The 20,066-nt window shown below is 44.1% G+C and overlaps 1 protein-coding gene across 4 annotated transcripts in view; it reads right to left on the minus strand.

Moving 5' to 3' along the window:
• PPP4R1 (protein phosphatase 4 regulatory subunit 1) overlaps positions 1-20,066 on the minus strand; it is a 309,323-nt gene that overhangs the window by 106,746 nt on the left and 182,511 nt on the right. For all 4 annotated transcript variants that reach the window (XM_030213410.1, XM_030213404.1, XM_030213420.1 and 1 more), the window contains 2 exons: positions 13,742-13,834; positions 13,270-13,455 (listed from right to left, as the gene is read on the minus strand). In XM_030213410.1, the coding sequence (XP_030069270.1) occupies positions 13,270-13,455; positions 13,742-13,834 (279 nt within the window). The remainder of the gene's footprint in view (positions 1-13,269; positions 13,456-13,741; positions 13,835-20,066) is intronic.

The raw sequence follows: 20,066 nt of genomic DNA on the forward strand, positions 1-20,066 counted from the left end.
CTGTGCCCTTAGCAGAGAAACACCCCCAAAACATAACATTTCCACCTCCATGCTTGACAGTGGGGACGGTGTTCTTTGGGTCATAGGCAGCATTTCTCTTCCTCCAAACACGGCGAGTTGAGTTCATGCCAAAGAGCTCAATTTTTGTCTCATCTGACCACAGCACCTTCTCCCAATCACTCTCGGCATCATCCAGGTGTTCACTGGCAAACTTCAGACGGGCCGTCACATGTGCCTTCCGGAGCAGGGGGACCTTGCGGGCACTGCAGGATTGCAATCCGTTATGTCGTAATGTGTTACCAATGGTTTTCGTGGTGACAGTGGTCCCAGCTGCCTTGAGATCATTGACAAGTTCCCCCCTTGTAGTTGTAGGCTGATTTCTAACCTTCCTCATGATCAAGGATACCCCACGAGGTGAGATTTTGCGTGGAGCCCCAGATCTTTGTCGATTGACAGTCATTTTGTACTTCTTCCATTTTCTTACTATGGCACCAACAGTTGTCTCCTTCTCGCCCAGCGTCTTACTGATGGTTTTGTAGCCCATTCCAGCCTTGTGCAGGTGTATGATCTTGTCCCTGACATCCTTAGACAGCTCCTTGCTCTTGGCCATTTTGTAGAGGTTAGAGTCTGACTGATTCACTGAGTCTGTGGACAGGTGTCTTTCATACAGGTGACCATTGCCGACAGCTGTCTGTCATGCAGGTAACGAGTTGATTTGGAGCATCTACCTGGTCTGTAGGGGCCAGATCTCTTACTGGTTGGTGGGGGATCAAATACTTATTTCCCTCTGCAGAATGCAAATAAATTCATATACTTTCCACAATGTGATTTTCCGGATTTAATTTGTGATGTGCTATCTCTCACTGTTACCAATAACCTACCCTTCAATTATGGGCTGCTCATGTCTTTGTCAGTGGGCAAACTTACAAAATCAGCAAGGGATCAAATACTTATTTCCCCCACTGTATAAATATATAAGAACTAGTAAAACATGCCTGTTTCTGACAGAAATGAAACAGGCGCTAGCAAGGTTATCCTCAGAGTTCCAGCTTGCCCCCCCTCCCCCCTCCCTTCCGAGTTTCATGCCCCCCTCTCCTATGTTCCAGACCCCTGCGCCTCCCTCCCTCCCTCTCCTCCCCTTCGGGTTCCATGCCCCCCTCTCTTCTCCGAGTTCCAGACCCTCGCGCCTCTCTCCCTCCCCTACGAGTGGCAGCCCGACCTGCGTTGCCCACCCTCTTCTCCCAGTCCTCCAGCTGACCCTCGCCTTCCTGCGTGCTGGCCTGAATTTAAAAGTTCTTACCTCTGGGTCCGGCGGCAGCAGTGAAAGTCGAGCAGGCACAGCGCTTCAGCCTGCCTTCCCTTCCGTCTCAGCTCTGCCTCTGGTCCTGCCCTCATTTCCTGTTTCTGGAAGGGCATGACCAGAGGCAAAGCTGAGACAGAAGGGAAGGCAGGCTGAAGCGCCATGCCTGCTCGACTTTCACTGCTGCCGCCGGACCCAGAGGTAAGAACTTTTAAATTCAGGCCAGCACACAGGAAGGCGAGGGGCAAGCGGATGACTGGAAGAAGAGGGCGGGCAACTTAGGTCAGGCTGCCACTCGAGGGGAGAAAGAGAGGGAGGGAGGCGCGGGAGTCTGGAACTCGGAGAGGGGGGCATGGAACTCAGAGGGAGGGAGGAGGACAGGGCAGGCCTGGAACTTGGAGGGGGGAGGGAGGTAGGGGAGCGATTCTTCTGCAATTGTATCCTCCCCTCCAACGTTCTGTGGCTGGCTGGTGCTGGTTTCCCTTCCCTCTCATTGATCCGCCCTCTGACGTCATTACGTTCAGACGTGAGAGCAGACCAATGGGAATTGTGTTACGAAACCAGGCATCCAGACGTAGAACGTTGGAGGTGCAAATTATTATATAGGATATTGTGAACATTAAAATAACCCTTTGAACTGTATTTGAAATATATTAATATATATATCTTATAAAAATATAATTTGTAATAAGTTCTCAGAACGCATTTTGATAGACAACATTTTTTGATTTTCGATTTGGAGCATATTTGTATAAAGACTTATTTGAGCTAACTCATGAACAGGTGACTTATAATTGGCCATGTGAAAAACATGGGTTTTGTACGTTGACACCTGTGACTTTTAATGTTTGACCTTGAGCCTTATTTATCAACATTGCAAAGGTTAGTTGAACAGGAAACTGCAGTCTGTTGAACTGTATCTGATAGTCAGATGGGATGAGGACTTTTAGGTATAAAAAAATGTGTTGTCCTTTGGCACAACCTGTCAAGATTGTAGCTTCAATAATGTGCGACAGAGTTTTAAGAGCTAAACGTGTGTCATTACATAGCTTTGGAGCATTTAGATTTCATAGCAGTATGATTGGCGAACCAATTTTTAAGTGTAGTTGATGTGGTGACATTCCTGGTGGATGCAATGAATTTAGAAATTCAACTGGATAATTTACAATGCCATTAGTATCTTGCATTGTGTCAATGGACAAATACTATTTAGTTTCCTTTTATGAATTTCAGTGTGAGAATGGGTGTGAATGGGAGTAAGAATGTGTGAGTGGGGGTTTATTGCCGAGGCTTGAGTGTGAGAATGAATGAGTATGAATGGGGTTGTACTAGTGAAGAGGGTTTGAGTGGGGGTTTTCTGCTGAGAGGTGTGTGAGAATGGGTGAATGTGAGTGGGTGGGGGGGTGTGAGAACGGGTGAGTATGAGTGGGGTGTTTTGCTGAGGGATGTGTGAGAACGGATGAATGTGAGTGGGGGGGTGCTATTCTGTGGTGTGTGAGGGTGTACAGTTGAAGGGTGAGTGTGCATGGAGGTGTGCTACTCTGGGGTGTGTGAGAATGGGGGTGTGGTACTGAGGGGTGAGTATGAGTGGGGGGTGCTATTCTGGGGTGTGATTGGGGTTGTTTTGCTGAGGGGTGTGTGAGAACGGATGAATGTGAGTGGGGGTGTACTGCTGAAGGGTGAGTGTGCATGGAGGTGTGCTACTCTGGGATGTGTGAGAATGGGGGTGTGGTACTGAGGGGTGAGCATGAGTGGGGGTGCTATTCTGGGGTGTGATTGGGGTTGTTTTGCTGAGGGGTGTGTGAGAACGGATGAATGTGAGTGGGGGTGTACTGCTGAAGGGTGAGTGTGCATGGAGGTGTGCTACTCTGGGGTGTGTGAGAATGGGTGTGAGTGGGGGTGTGGTACTAACGGATGAGTATGAGTGGGGGCAATATTCTGGGGTGTATGATTGGGGTTGTTTTGCTGAGGGGTGAGTGAGAACGGGTGAGTGGGGTGTTTTGCTGAGTGCTGTATTAGAATGGATGAATGTGAGTGGGGGAGTGTGAAAATGGCTGAGTGTGACTGGGATGTTTTGCTGAGGAGTGTGCGAGAAAAGGGCGACACTGATATTAAGTTTAATACTCCCTTAATTCAGAAAAAGGGGAGACTGGATCCCTACCTAGCACTAACTTTTCTTTTCTGATCAATTTATTTAGGTTGATTTTCTTAATTGTTTCTTTCAATCTAGCAAGTGCCTGTCATTTGGCTTTCATCATTTTCTTGTCAAAACACAGCCTTCTTTTCAATGGCATATTGAAATTCAGTTTCTCGCCCTTTTCCAGGAGCATTCCCCTGGTGGGGTAGTAAATTCACACACACACTTCCCAGTCTGACCCCAGTACTTTCTCCCTACCCTGTTTCCACCAGTCTCTGAACATCCCCTGTACTGAAATTGCTAGGGAAGAGGGTATTAGAGAATGAGAGGGGACAACTGCACAGCTGCTGTCTTGTTTCTCCCCACCAGTCTCTGAGCCCTCACCCTGTCCCAAGAAGTTTGTTATTTAGTAACAGCAAGAAAGAACTTTCTGACATGCAGCCTATTCATTTAAAGGATGGCGGTATTGCTCCCCTTCCCGAGTGCCCCTGGCAATGACGGGTAGAGTCTGCATGCTGGGTTTGGAGGCCGTGGCTCTTCAGGGACCAGAGGAGTTTGGACATGGACAAACACACATGCCTGTTTTATATATATAGATAGATTCAGGATTTGACAAACTCCAGGTGCCACATTGCTATGGTGACTAGAAAAACCAGACCTGGCACTTGGGTTTTAGGTATGGAGCACATGGAAGGCAGCAGCGCTTGCACAAAGGACCCCCCATTAGCAGCCCTAGCAGGTTTTCCTCACTCTGAAATAGTCAGTGGTACTGTCAGCCAGCGTACTGGAAGAGGCAGTTTTGACAGTGCCAACCCCATCTAAAGGAGTGACAGGGTGTTATAGTTCCTCAACAGTCGAGAAGCAGCACCAGCAGTGAGACAGAGATCTCTATGCCCACAGGGAAGAAGAAACAGAACTGACAGCCCACACAAAGCATTACGAAACAAGGTATCTGGTTCCAAGATCTCTGGTTCTTGGATAAGAACAGTAGAAGAAATGTGGAAAAAAAATTGGGGGGGGGGGGGGAGGGCACAAGTAAGATGACAGTTTGAGACAGGCTCTTGCAAAGGTGGGCAAGTGGGCAATGGCAAGAGGCTGTTGGAATGCGTGTGCAGGTGATGACGAGAGGCTGTATGTCAAACCTTTCTTGCTACAGATGTTAAGTATACTCGGTCATTAAAGCATGGGGGAAATGTTTTAATACTGAGTATATTTAACATCTCCATCAAGAAAGTTATGACATATAAGCCTTTGAAATAACGGAACCAGAATAACTGATTTTTTCCTTCCACTATGTCCCAAGGATCAGTCCAGATAATTGGGATGTACAAAAGCAATCCTTATGAGAGGAAGGATTGAGATATCCCTGCAGAGACAACTAAGGCCACAAAGAAGCATCTGCTTAAGCAGATACATCCAAACGGTAATGCTTAACAAAGGAATGAGAAAGCCCATGCCACTAACCTGAAATTGCCATAGACTCTGCCAAAGAAGTCACCAAAGACCTGGTAGAATGAGCCTTGACATGCATGGGAGCAGATCTACCCTTCAGAATGTAAGCCAAAGAAATAGTCTCCTTAAGCCATTGAGCCACTGTTGCTTTGGAAGCCGGCAAACCCTTCTGGGGTCCAGCAAAGAGGACAAAAAGATGATCAGATCATCTGAGATTGTTGGTATCGGTAACATAGTGCTTAAGGATGCGCTTCACATCCAACAGTCGCAAGGAAGCGTATTCTGCAGAACAGACCTCCCTGGAAAAAGAAGGAAGAAACACAGTCTGATTGATATAAAAAGGAGATACAATCTTCGGCAAAAAGGACAGAGCTGTCCATATGTAAACTCCTGAGTCAGAAAAGCAGAGAAAAAGAACTCCTGCAAGAGAGAGCTTGAAGCTCTGAAATGGCAACTAGAAATACTGCCTTTAAAATAAGATCTTTGATAGTTGCCGAAAAAAGGGGCTAAAGGGGGCCGACTGAAGATCCTTAAGAACCACTTGAAGACTCCACTGAGGACAAATATTGTGGAGAGGGGGACAAAGATGAGTGACTCCCTTGAGGAATCTCACTATATCAGGGTGAGCAGCCAATGAGGCATTCTGTATCTTGCCTCTATGACACGCCAATGCTTCCACCTGAACCTTTAGCGAATTGAGAGCCAAGCCTTTTTTGAATCCCAAATTTGAGACAAGGAAGCACGAAATGGAGAAACACCATTCTAGGCAGACCAGCTCTCAAATGTTCTCCACACTCTAGCATAAGAAGTGGACTGCTTTCGGGCTTGCAGCAAGGTAGTAAGTAGTAATAACATCATCATCTGAGTAACCCTTCTTCTTCTTCAATTGTGCCCTCTCAAGAGCCAGGCCGAAAGACCAAAGCAGGAGGTATCCTCCATAAGTACTGGACCTTGGTGCAATAAGCTAGTCTGTGGAGGAAAAGCCAACTGAGGAGCGATTTGAAGACGGATGAGGTCCCCATACCAAGGATGTCTCTGGGCCAGTCTGGAGCTACAAGAACGACCTTCCCGGGATGACGCACAATCCTGTGCAATGTCCTTCCCACGAGAGGCCACAGAGGAAACACATAAAGAAAGCTGTCTGACGACCAAGGCTGTACCAGTGCATCTATTCCTAGGGAGTCTTTCTCACTGAAGCGGCTATAGAATGTGTATTTGCACATTGAATCTGGATGACATAAGGTCCAGAACCGGAAGGCCCCACTGTGAGGAAATGAGATGAAATGCAGTCTTTGATAGTTGCCATTTCCCCAGGTTCAGAGACACTCTGCTGATGAAATCCGCTTGTGAGTTCAGCGAACCCGCTATGTGAGACACTGAAATCATCGGAAGGTTCAATTCCGCCCACGGAAAAAGAAGACATGCCTCCTGGACCAGAGATACATTGTTTGTTCCTCCCTGTCTGTTGATGTAAGACACAGCTGAGACATTGTCTGAGAGCACGTGCATTGGCCTCCCGCAAAGAAGAGGCATAAAGGCTAGTACAGCTTTCTGGACAGCTCAAAGTTCCAATCTGTTGATGGACCAGGAAACCCTCCACTCTTGACTAGTGGCCCTGTGTAGAGTTGTGGAGATAATGGGCTCCCCCTCCAAAGAGGCTGGCATTGGAGGTGAGAACACATGAGTCTGTGAGGGCAACCCTGCCTAAGTGTGAACAGGAAGAAGCCACCAAGTCAGACTCCATCTAGCTTGAGGCGTCCACAGCACCAGCTGGTCATAAGTCCCTGAGACTGGAGACCACCGGCTCAACAGGGGCAACTGTAGGGGCCACATCCCATGCCCATGGGAGGGGGAAAGTTAACACAAGCCAGTTATCCCTGAGAATTTGCTGTTTGAGCTTGAGCTGACAATGCTGAGGCAGGAAAACCTTCCCTGCCTGGGTATTGAAGCACACTCCCAGAAACTCCAGGGTCTGGGTGGGGGTGAGAGGACTCTTACTGTAATTCACCATCTAACCCAGCACAGAAAGAAGAGATAGGATTGTCTGTGAACGGTGAAGGCTCTTGATAAGAAGGTGCCTGAATCAGCCAATCGTCCAGGTAAGAATGTACCTAGATCCCTTGTCAGCGAAGGAAGGCTGCCACAACCACCATAACTTTTGAAAATGTGCGAGGTGCAGCGGTGAGATCAAAAGGCATGGCCTTGAATTGAAAATAATCTCCCAGGATCGCAAACTGGAGAAATGTCCTGTGAGGAGGCCAAATTGGGATATAAAAATAAGCATCCTTAAGGTCCAATGAAGTGAGAAACTCGCCTGGCTGGACCGATGCTATGACAGAATGAAGAGTCTCCATGTGGAAGTGCAGCATTCTGAGAGACTTGTTCACCCCTCTGAGATCCAGAACCAGGTGAAGAGAGTCTCTCTTTGGGACGACAAAATAGATGGAATATCGACCCATGCCCCTCTCTGCTGGAGGAACGGGCTGAATGACCCCGGTCGCATTAAAGAGGTTAAAGTAATTAGCACTGCCGACTCTTTGCAAAACTGCCACAAGGGGAAAGCATGAAAAGATCTGTGAATGGCACTGAAAATTCTAGCTTGTAACCATGAAGAATACAGAGAACCCATTGGTCTGCAGTAATGGTGGTCCACTCCTTCTGAAAGCAAGAAAAATGCCCACCTATGTCTACTGTAATGTCACACCAGGGCATGGCATGGTATGGTATGTATAACCAGGTCTGCTCACTTTTACATTTTCCTTGGAACAGGTCAGGAAAAATCTCTCTGATTCAGATACCGCTTCAGTCCAGGATTTCCAACTCTCCAGCTCAGACACTCACACAACAACCAGGTTCCAAAACATAAAGAGCTTTTATTCAGCACAAAGAATTAGATTCCATAAGCAATGTTCAGTCTACAAAACACAGTACAAGTCCTCCCAACATGTGCTTCAGGATTCAAAGGAAAAAAATAAAACTGAAAAGAATTCATGCAAAAACTGCACAGGAAAGGTTTCTCTTTTGCTTGCATTTTAAGTTCATAGCAGTTAATACATTTCTCATAAGTTTGAACCAGCATTTCCAGGACTCAATCTAGAGCGGAGCTCAATGAACCTCTCTCTGACCAGGTTAATTCCCCACCTGGTTCCCAGCTGCAGGCTAGAACTGCTCATTAACAGTCTCTGCAAACTTCATAAAGCTGACCCAGACCCTCTCTCCAGTGGTGTGCTGGTAAAGTTTTAACAGGCTCTCTCTCTGGGTATATAGCCAGCTCTGCAATTTGGGGGGGGGGGGGGGGGGGGGAGGGGGAATGCAGAGCTGGCTATATACCCAGAGAGAGAGCCTGGGGGGGGGGAGGGGGGAATGCATTACTATCTCCAGGAAAAAAAAAGATTTTAAATGCTCCCAGATTCCAATGTAATTCATTTCATGTGGGATAAAATGCCATAAATAAGTAAATAAATAAATAAATAGATAGAAACGCTGAATGTTGCGCACCTGATTCTCATAACATCATGTCTGTTTTAGAAGCCCTTTTACCAGGAGAAAAAAAGTCTCTGAACCAATATCAACAGGGTTAAGGTGTCCCTATAACCAGCCCCTCCAAATGACACACCGATTACGATTTATAACAAATTACTACTCTACTTATAAAAAGTTATTCCCTTATAATACTTCATAAGTACATAAGTAATGCCATACTGGGAAAAGACCAAGGGTCCATCGAGCCCAGCATCTTGTCCACGACAGCGGCCAATCCAGGCCAAGGGCACCTGGCAAGCTTCCCAAACGTACAAACATTCTATACATGTTATTCCTGGGATTTTGGATTTTTCCAAGTCCGTTTAGTAGTGGTTTATGGACTTGTCCTTTAGGAAACCATCCAACCCCTTTTTAAACTCTGCTAAGCTAACCGCCTTCACCACATTTTCCGGCAATGAATTCCAGAGTTTAATTACCCGTTGGGTGAAGAAAACTTTTCTCCGATATGTTTTAAATTTACTACACTGTAGTTTAATCGCATGCCCCCTAGTCCTAGTATTTTTGGAAAGCGTGAACAGACGCTTCACATCCACCTGTTCCACTCCACTCATTATTTTATATACCTCTATCATGTCTCCCCTCAGCCGTCTCTTCTCCAAGCTGAATAGCCCTAGCCTCCTTAGTCTTTCTTCATAGGGAAGTCGTCCCATCCCCGCTGTCATTCTAGTCGCCCTTCGCTGCACCTTTTCCAATTCTACTATATCTTTCTTGAGATGCGGCGACCAGAATTGAACACAATACTCTAGGTGCGGTCGCACCATGGAGCGATACAACGGCATTATAACATCCTCACACCTGTTTTCCATACCTTTCCTAATAATACCCAACATTCTATTCGCTTTCCTAGCCGCAGCAGCACACTGAGCAGAAGGTTTCAGTGTGTTATCGACGACGACACCCAGATCCCTTTCTTGGTCCGTAACTCCTAACGTGGAACCTTGCATGACGTAGCTATAATTCGGGTTCTTTTTTCCCACAAGCATCACCTTGCACTTGCTCACATTAAACATCATCTGCCATTTAGCCGCCCAGTCTCCCAGTCTTGTTTGTAATTTTTCACAATCCTGTTGCGAGTTAACGACTTTGAATAACTTTGTGTCATCAGCAAATTTAATTACCTCGCTAGTTACTCCCATCTCTAAATCATTTATAAATATATTAAAAAGCAGTGGTCCTAGCACAGACCCCTGAGGAACCCCACTAACTACCCTTCTCCATTGTGAATACTGCCCATTTAACCCCACTCTGTTTCCTATCCTTCAACCAGTTTTTAATCCACAATAGGACATTTCCTCCTATCCCATGACCCTCCAATTTCCTCTGTAGCCTTTCATGAGGTACCTTGTCAAACGCCTTTTGAAAATCCAGATACACAATATCAACCGGCTCCCCTTTGTCCACATGTTTGTTTACTCCTTCAAAGAATTGAAGTAAATTGGTCAGGCAAGATTTCCCCACACAAAAGCCGTGCTGACTTCCTCTGTGTACATCCATATGCACAAGCTGGCATGTTTGAAAATACAACTTTTTTTTTTTTTTTTACTGTATCCTCCCCACGTTCCCCACCCCACCCCCCTATTCCAGACCTCCTCCCTGCTCCCCCGGTCCCCTGAGCTGCAGGGTCCCAGCACATACCTGAAGGCAGCCACCCTGGTGGTCTAGTGGATTCTTCGAGGCAGGAAAAATCCCCAGTCTTTCCTGCCCGCTGCCGGCGCTGACCCTCCTGATGCTGCATCGCTCTTTAAAATTGCTGCCGAGACTTACTAGGGTGGCCTCACAAAACTCCAGAAAAAGTCTTGCGAGGCTGCCGCTGGAAGTTTTCTCTCAGAACTTCTCAGAAACTTTAATGCATTGCCGCCTTCAACAGGGATTGTGGTACGTTTAGTAACCACCATAATAAGGGCAGCTTGAGCTGACTTTAATAAAAAGACCTGATGTAATAAATCAGACCCAGCAGACCCGAACTAATTCATGAACAATGCATCACATCTATCGAACTAAGAAATGAACAATACCCCTTCCACATAATCATATTACTTCATACTGTACAAATTTTATCACTCCAGTTATAATTAAGTGTACTTCTACCCTTATCCTACTCTGTATTGCTCACTAGAAGCTGTAGTCCCATCCCCTGAGACTTATCAGCCTCATTGGGATTACTTCTCTCTATATGCTACTATATATTGTCCCAGAGTTGTATTCTCTTTTCCGGCACCTTATCAGCTTCCTTGCACCTACTGTTACTCTATTTTCCACTCTGTATATATTCCCGGAGTTGGTACTCTCCTCTGTAAGCCACATTGAGTCTACTGCAATGCGGGAAAATGTGGGATACAAATGTAATAAATAAATAAAATAAAAGAACAAATTCAGGCAAAAATGGCAGGGCAGAGACTTCTACTCCCGCAAAACTAACATCCCGGGACACAGTCGCGAGCAAGGAACTCACTGACAAAATGACCACTGAAGCCTCGGAGTCGTAGATGCTGAGCCCACCAAAACAACCATTGGAGTGGGGCCGGACTGAATTCCCAGAGATGGAGTATTGATGGCCAAAGTAGGCAAAAGCAATAGGTCTACAGAAAAGTAAAGCAAAGTGTGCAGGAACCGGTAGCCGAGAGCTTACTCCCGCAGTGAACACAAGACTTAATAGGCTCAGACATAGAGAATAACAAATATACTCACAGAAAACAGCTAGTCTCATGACCTCCAAGGCACTGAAGCCTCACAATCTTCCCACAGAACAAGTGCTCTCAAAAAGAACTACAGTGGCTGCTTTTTTTTTTTTTTTTTTTAGATAGAGGCAGGAGAAAAAGACAAGGGAAGACAGAGAGAGAGAGGTAGAAATTGGCAACTGGGGAGAAGGGAGGGACCTAGATCATCAGGTTTACACGAGGCATAGGATATTCTCAACCCCAAATTCAAATGAACCTGCAAGCAGGACAGGCGGTCACACAGAAGTCACCACAGCACACAGGAGCTGCTATCCTGCCTGCTGGAGATAGAGAATACTGGCTTGGTTGCTAGCACAGGAACTTATGAAGCACAACTCATTAGAGTTATCTATCTCAACCTGCTGGCAGATGGTCACAACCCATTTGTCTTGGCTGATCCTTGGCACGTAATGAAAACTCAATTTTTGTTTTTAGACTGATTTAGTCTATCTGTTGCACATCTAGCTTCGTACTGGATAATTGTTCCCTACCGATCCTATTAGAACTCCAATACTTACTTGTTCAGATTGGCTTTTCGTTGTCACTGATAAATCCATTGAAAAACTAGGGTTACTTAGAAGGATTCAGGATCTATCATCTCCTGAAAACTTCCACACAATTGTACAGTGCTTCATATTACCACATTTTGATCGATGCAACTCGTTACTCATTAGTATGCCTTCCTATGTCTTGAAATCATTATACAGATCACTCAAAATTATGCAGCTTAATTGCTTGTACTTTGAAATTTGATAATCTCTCTCCTGTAATGACATCTCTTCACTGGTTACCAATTGATATAAGAATCCAGTTTAAGGTGTTGACCTTAGTTTTTAAGGCTATTAATAATGAAGCTCCCTCTGTTCTGTCTTCCGTATTGAGGTTCAACTCCAATCTATGGACAAGCACTTCCTTGAATATTCCCAGCTTTCACATGGTTAGCTTGCTTGGCCTGCATTCATCCACCTTTCAGATTACTGGGACAAACATATGGAACTCACTACCTCTAGACCTATGTAAAATTGATTCTCTAATGCTTTTTAGGAAACAAGTTAAGACCTATTTGTTTCAAAAGGCATATTCATGATAGTTCCTTATTTCTGTGCAGAAGAATTTGTTAAAACTCAGACTGTAAAATTAAAAAGTACTCATTGTTTTATGTGGAAGAATATATATTGTGTTGCAAATCTAATTCTATTGTTTTATTTGAATCTTAATTATGTATGTTTTTTTACTGTAATCCGCCATGAACTGTGGAGTATACATTTTAAAAATAAAATAATTAAATATTAACGTAGTACATAAGCTGAAACAGAAAGATAGGAAACAAAAAAAATTGAAAACCCCTGCAGTAAAACAATAGCATTCGGTTTTTTTTTCTCTTATGTTTCTGCTATTCTCCTGAAGATGGCACAGTGTGAAATGCTGACAAGCAATGTGTCCATAATACTGCTTAGCAACACTATGTCAAGTCCTATTGAAAGAGAAAGAAAACAATTGTCCCACCCCGTTTGTCTCCGGTGTTTGCAGTATGCAATGATTTCATCATATCTCAATGTCTCTTCTGTATCCAGTATGCAATTTAATCTATAGATTTCAAGAACAGAATGCTCCAATTTCATTTTCATTCTTGTAACAAGGAAATCAGTTTACAATTTGGGATGCCTAGCTTTCTTCTTAGTCTACAGCCACTAACCAATAGCTGTAAATGCTCAATAACATCACAATGTGTGTGATCTCACTGATATTGGCCTGTCTCTGTACTGGAAAATGAAACAGAGATTCTAAGTTATGTGGGCCCTGCAGGCACGTGAGAAGTGTGAGCTGGGGATCATAGAATGCTCTATCATCTATGGAAGCATTTTGAATGGCATCAGATAAACAGTTTAAAAGCTACTGTGGCAATACATTTAAGGGAGGAGGTGGGAACAGAGACACAAAGATGCACTGATTTCATAAGACTTAATTCACTGTAGAAAACCGGGCTAAAAATTCTGTTGTGGTACTAGTTTATCAAAACATGTGTCTCATCATAACCACATAAACCTGTAACATGAAAATAATTTGCATTCAATTTATTTACAGTCCCACTTACTCACATATCCAATGCATTAACATACCTGCATATCTGAAGCTAGTGTCTCGTAGGTGTCTTTCAAGCAGTGCCAGTTCTGCCTACCCAGTGTAAGAGCCACACCAGGAAGACTGTAGGCACAGTGTTTGGCTATTTCAGTATCAACAGTCTGTGCACGAGAGGGATCAGTCATGGATAAATACTGATCCAACAAGGTCTGAGGCACAACATCCTTAGAAATAAGAAGACAGACAGCACTTAGCAACATCTAAACAGTATCTCAAAATCTGCCAAGCAGACTCTCTCAGAATGTAGTACAATTATTTTTCTGCACTGACTTTTTTCACACTGAATATAAGATGAACAAGACTCAGAAGTTTATGTATTAGCAATTTTTTCAAAGCACAAATTATCACCCTAACCAAATATTGCAATGAACTTAACATCTCAAGCAAATATTAGAATTAACTATGCAGCAAAACAATTTTGGGTGCAGTAAAGAAATCTTATAATTGTACCTGTATCTTAGATTTTTTTCCATCTTCAGGGCTGCTACTATTGGTACTCAAATCTGACTCACTGCGAATATAGCGAAGTGCAGATTCCACGTTCTATTAATAAAGAAAAACTCTCCTGAAATAATGCATTTTATATCCATCCCAACACCTCTGAATGATAAAAACTATCAGATATAAAACAAGATGTTTATCAGATTGCCTTTCTTTCAGAAAGAAAGAAAGAAAGAAAGAAAGAAAGAAAGAAAGAAAGAAAGAAAGAAAGAAAGAAAGAAAGAAGAGAAGCTATGTTGGGAACCTTACTTAAAATAATAAATTTGGTCATGAGATAGCATTTCAGGGACCAATATTTAAGATGACATACAATATTGTTTGATAATTTTCAGAGCTCTACAACAGATTCCTCACTAGATGAATCTATATCTGAAAAGTACAATTTAATTACACCAGAGTTTTCCATAATCGCTGTTTTACTTAAATCAATTCTGCTATATTTTTCAGATTTTACAGGGTAGAAAGATCTGCTAATTCCCCCTCAAATAAGCATTTACCATGTAATACAAGCCACGATGATCTTCGACACAACACATTTTGCAATGCAATTAAAGGAAACATCAGGCCAGATGATAGCAAAGATATAAGCAGCATGAGGACCTTGTTCTCTCTAGAACAGTCAGGTTAGTGATACTCTGGAGTGGATTACATCACTATAGCAGATTCTAAATTGCTCATCACAGGCATACAGCAGGGTACTTTCCTAAAGGTCAGTTTCTGATTTACTTTTCTTATTAGGGTCCATGGATGGTACTCCTTCTCTAAGTGCAGCATAATAATCACACATTCCACGATGTTTCTGAACATGGCTTGATGTTCAAAAGCTGCATTTTAAAGAAGGTACCTTGGTCAAGTTTGGATTTTGCAGATTCTCGAACTACTTCAAGATTCTTCCTTATCAACTAACAATTTTTACCAAATTTTGCAGTAGTAAGCATTCAGATTGATATAATGGGTCACATAAGATTTGTTATGCTCATTCAAATGCCTAGGTTTGTGTTATCAGGAAGTAGGATAGGGTGCACTTACTTTTATGCAATTAATGCATGCACACTCCCAGATACATAGTTTGGGCAAGGTGAGAGTTGCAATGTGCTATGCACATATTTTACAGAATATATATATACTAGATGTTGAGACCGTTAAAACGGGCTAGTGGGTCGCCGCTGCCCCTCCCCCCGAGTTCGCCGCTGCCGGTAGCCCCCCCCCCCGAGCCGTCGCCACCGCCACCCCTTCACCCGGCCGTCTCTCCGCTTTCAACTTACATCTCCGCAGCAGACAGATCAGCCTTCCTTCTCTGCCTGTGTCCCGCCCTCGTGTGATGTAACGTCGGCGAGAGCAGGACACAGGCAGGGAAGGAAGGCCAACGGCAGCTCAGCTGATCTGCCTGCTGCAGAGATGCAAGTTGAATAGCGAAGAGACGGGCCAGGTGGAGGGGTGGCGGCAGCGGCGACTCCGGGGGGGGGGGGGGGGGTACCAGTGGGGGTGACCTCGGGGGGGGGGGGGGGAGGGAGGGGGAGCGGTGGTGACCTCGGTGGTTCCCTCCCTTTCCCGCAGTTTCCCTCTCTGTCCCGCCCCCCGTCATCACGTATTGACGCGGGGGCGGGACAGAGAGGGAAGTCTCTACTGCGCATTTGCGAGTGAGTACGGTCACTCGCCGTTTATATGTTTGATATATATATATATATATATATATATATATATATATATATATACACACACACACACGTGTGTGTGTGTGTGTAATTTATATGTGCATGCATTAATAACATCTTTGGAACAGGTTTAAATTTGTACATTGGCATTTGTATGTACTGGTTTGAAGGATCATCAGCTAAAAGCCAAGATTAGAAAATGCTCAAATGAGCAATCCCATGACTACTTTTAGAAATCATTTATTGGTCCTGTATGCAAATTAATGTTCATACAAATTTGATGAAATTAAACATCTGAATTTTAAAGTTTTTTCCACTAAAAATATTCCACATTCTGCTGGGTCTATAAAGACACTTTGCTGTCATTCTTATCTGTGTCAATTTCTGACATAATCATGTTTCGGGATCAACCCTACATCAGGGAAAATTCAGTAAGATTAATTCATAGTGACTAGAAAATATTCAATATCTTTGTCCATAGTGTCTTATATATTAAACTCAAACATAGCCAGTCATTTTTTTTCTTGATTGCATTGAAATAAAATGGCGACTCATTTGTGTCTAATATAAACAGTCACATGAAAAGTATCAGCCAATCAAAAAGTCTCAAACCAAAAGGAGCCATTCCGTTCATCATTTAGTCTATTGGGCGTCACAGACTGCAAGCATATAAATCTAGTAATGAGCACAAGAGTCAGTTGAAGATATCTGCTTCTTTAGTTCATCATTGGTTGAAAGTATACACTTTGATGCTGATTTTTCATGGAGAATTATACAGATCATATACTTTTGCAGCCATATGGAGTACCAACTCAATTACTGAGAGCAATACTGGATTTATATGCTGCAGGCAATGATACCAAATGGACTAATGAACCGGAATGACAGCAAAGTGACTTTACAGACCAGTAGTTTGTGGAATATCTTTGGTGGAGGGAAAAAGAATTCTAAATTTTTAAATTTTATTTCATCATATTTAAGTGGACATTATTTTGTAATTATTTTACACACTGGCCATTACATGATTACTGAGAATAGTCTTAGGATAGCTTATTTGAGCATGTTCTAATTTTGGCTCCCTGATTTTCCTTTTACCAGATTCATGGTGTTTGCTGGATGATATCTACAGTATTATTCTGATTGCCTTTATAAAAGAGGCTTAATACAGGTACCTTTTTGGAGTGCTCGCATAAATGTCCAGTCATAAAATCAAGCCCATAATGTTGTTTTGTCTCCAAGATTCACTTTCCATCTACTATGAGTACCATCCAGTCTCTTGAAATGGTTTTGACAGTTTTTGCATGTGAACAGCCTGGAGATGTATATGTGAATCTGGCTTTTTTTGGAAAATCAGGACTAACTTAACTTCATTACACCGCTATTATTGCTACTTTTTTTTCTTTCTAACCCAAAAATGTGGGGAAAAATGATATATAAGGGGTTGAGGAGGTCTGTCTGGTTGAAAAATAAGTCTCAAAATCTAACAAAAAGGACCAAATTTGGTGTGGGGGAAAATGGTTAAGAGTCACATCAAGTTTGAAAATTAACAGATCAGACTAGGGGATCCATAGAAATAAGCTCCCCAAAAAAATGGTCCAATGCATATCTATGGGAGCAGTTCCAGTTTGTGCAGTATCGGGTCCTTTTACTAAGCCACGGTAAAAGTGGCTTGTGGTAGTGTAGGTGCAGGTTTTGGGCACACGCAGAAATATTTTTCAGCACATGTACCAAAAATGCCTTTTTAAAATTTTTGCCAAAAATGGACGTGTGGCAAAATCAAAATTGCAACGCATCCAATTTGGGTGTCTGACCTTACCTTCTGCCATAGACCTAGCAGTAAAGAATTTGCGTGGTAACAACCTGCACGCATCAGATTCCCCTTAGCGCACATCCGCTACGTGCGTCCGAAAATAAAAAATATTTTCAGATGTGCGTCAAAAATGAAAATAGCACAAGAAACACGTGGTAGTCGGGCAGTAAGTTCATTTTGGCATGCGTTGGGTGCGCGTAGCGAAGTTTCTTACCTGAAGTAGGTGTTCTCTGAGGACAGCAGGCTGTATATTCTCACATGTGGGTGACGTCACGTCAGCCCGGAGGATTTTCTAGTAAAATCTAAAAAGTCTCTTCAAACAGCGTTCCATCGCGCGAGCGATCGCACCGTGCGCGCACATCTTCCCGCTCTCCGCACGGACACGCTCCTCAGTTGAATCCAAAAGATGAAAGAAATACAACTCCAAAGGGGAGGTGGGAGGATTTGTGAGAATATACAGCCTGCTGTCCTCGGAGAACACTTACTTCAGGTAAGAAACTTCGCTTTCTCAGAGGACAAGCAGGCTGATATACTCACATGTGGGGTATCCCTAGCCCCCAGGCTCACTCAACACAACAAAGAATGGTCAATTGGACCTCGCAACGGCGAGGACATAACAAAGACTGACCTGAAACATCTAACTGAGAGTGCAGCCTGGAACAGAATAAAAATGGGCCTAGGAGGGTTGGAGTTGGATTCTAAACCACAAACAGATTCTGCAGCACCGACTGCCCAAACCGACTGTCGCGTCGGCTATCCTGCTGAAGGCAGTAGTGAGATGTGAATGTGTGGACTGATGACCACGTCGCAGCCTTGCAGATCTCTTCAATAGTGGCTGACCTCAGATGAGCCACTGACGCAGCCATGGCTCTAACATTATGAGCCGTGACATGGCCCTCTAAAGTCAGCCCAGCTTGGGCATAAGTGAAAGAAATGCAATCTGCTAGCCAATTAGAGATGGTGCGTTTCCCGACAGCAACTCCCCTCTTGTTGGGATTAAAAGAAATAAACAACTGTGCGGACTGTCTGTGGGGGCTTGTCTGCTCCACGTAAAAGGCCAATGTTCTTTTGCAGTCCAAAGTGTGCAGCTTGCTTTTGCCAGGACTTGTATGAGGGCGAGGAAAAAATGTTGGCAAGACAATTGACTGGTTCAGATGGAATTCCAACACCACCTTGGGCAAGAACTTAGGGTGAGTGCGGAGGACTACTCTGTTATGATGAAATTTAAGGTAAGGAGCATGAACCACTAGAGCCTGAAGCTCACTGACCCTACGAGCTGAAGTAACAGCCACCAAGAAAATGACCTTCCAGATGGCAGGAATTCAGTGGCTCGAAAGGGGGTTTCATCAGCTGGGTGAGAATGACACTGAGATCCCATGACACCGGAGGAGGTTTGACAGGGGGCTTTGACAAAAGCAAACCTCTCATGAAGTGAACAACTAAAGGCTGTCCAGAGATAGGCTGACCTTCTACACGTTGATGGTAAGCACTAATCGCACTAAGGTGAACTCTTACGGAGTTGGACTTCAGACCAGACTCTGATAAATGTAGAAGGTATTCAAGCAAGGTCTGTGTAGGACATGAAAAGGGGTCTAGGGAGTTATGTGTGTGAGATGGAGAGGTTGATAGCTGTAAGAAAACGCCAGATGAAGAAATGGCAATCGATATGGAAACATTTTTCTGACCACTATGCAAAATCTGTAGTGTGATGTTATAATGATTGCAGCCTATACGGTCATATCACTAGACCTACTGGGAGGGAGGGAAGGGGGGTAAGTTGGAAGGGGTGGGGTAGGACATGGGTGGGATAATTAGTATATTCTGAAATGCTTAAGAAATCTTTGAAGTCTACTGAGATTTGGTTTTGAATGTTACAGTTGTAGACGAGAGGTGTACTGGCTCTACCTACGTTTATGTAATACCTATGCACTGGTGCATCATTCTTTTTGTATCGAAGCAAATCTGTATTCTTGAATTGCATAATAAAGACTTCTTACAAATAAAAAAAAAAAAAAAAAAAAGGGGTCTAGGGCCCTGCTGTCACACCAGACGGCAAACCTCTTCCATTTAAAAGAGTAACATCTTTTAGTGGAATGTTTCCTGGAAGCAAGCAAGACTCGGGAGACACCCTCAGAAAGACCCAAGGAGGCGAACTCTACGCCCTCAACATCCAGGCCATGAGAGCCACAGACTGGAGGTTGGGATGCAGAAGCGCCCCATCGTTCTGAGTAATGAGGGTTGGAAAACACTCCAATCTCCATGGTTCTTCGGAGGACAGCTCCAGAAGAAGAGGGAACCAGATCTGACGGGGCCAAAAAGGTGCAATCAGAATCATGGTTCCGCAGTCTTGCCTGAGTTTCAGCAAAGTCTTCCCCACCAAAGGTATGGGAGGATATGCGTACAGAAGGCCTGTCCCCCAATGAAGGAGAAAGGCATCCGACGCTAGCCTGCCGTGGGCCTGTAGTCTGGAACAAAACTGAGGGACCTTGTGATTGAATTGAGTGGCAAAAAGATCCACCGAGGGGGTGCCCCACGCTCGGAAGATCTTCCTGGCGACAGCCATGTTGAGTGACCACGCGTGAGGTTGCATTATCCTGCTCAATCTGTCGGCCAGACTGTTGTTTATGCCAGCCAGATATACAGCTTGGAGACACATGCCGTGTTGACGAGCCCAAAGCCACATCTGCACGGCCTCCTGACACAAAGGGTGAGATTCGGTGCCCCCTTGCTTGTTTGTGTAGTACATTGCAACCTGATTGTCTGTTTGAATCAGAATAATTTGGTTGGATAACCGATCTCTGAAAGCCTT

Source organism: Microcaecilia unicolor, chromosome 1 (assembly GCF_901765095.1).
Source record: "Microcaecilia unicolor chromosome 1, aMicUni1.1, whole genome shotgun sequence".
Taxonomy (NCBI): domain Eukaryota; kingdom Metazoa; phylum Chordata; class Amphibia; order Gymnophiona; family Siphonopidae; genus Microcaecilia; species Microcaecilia unicolor.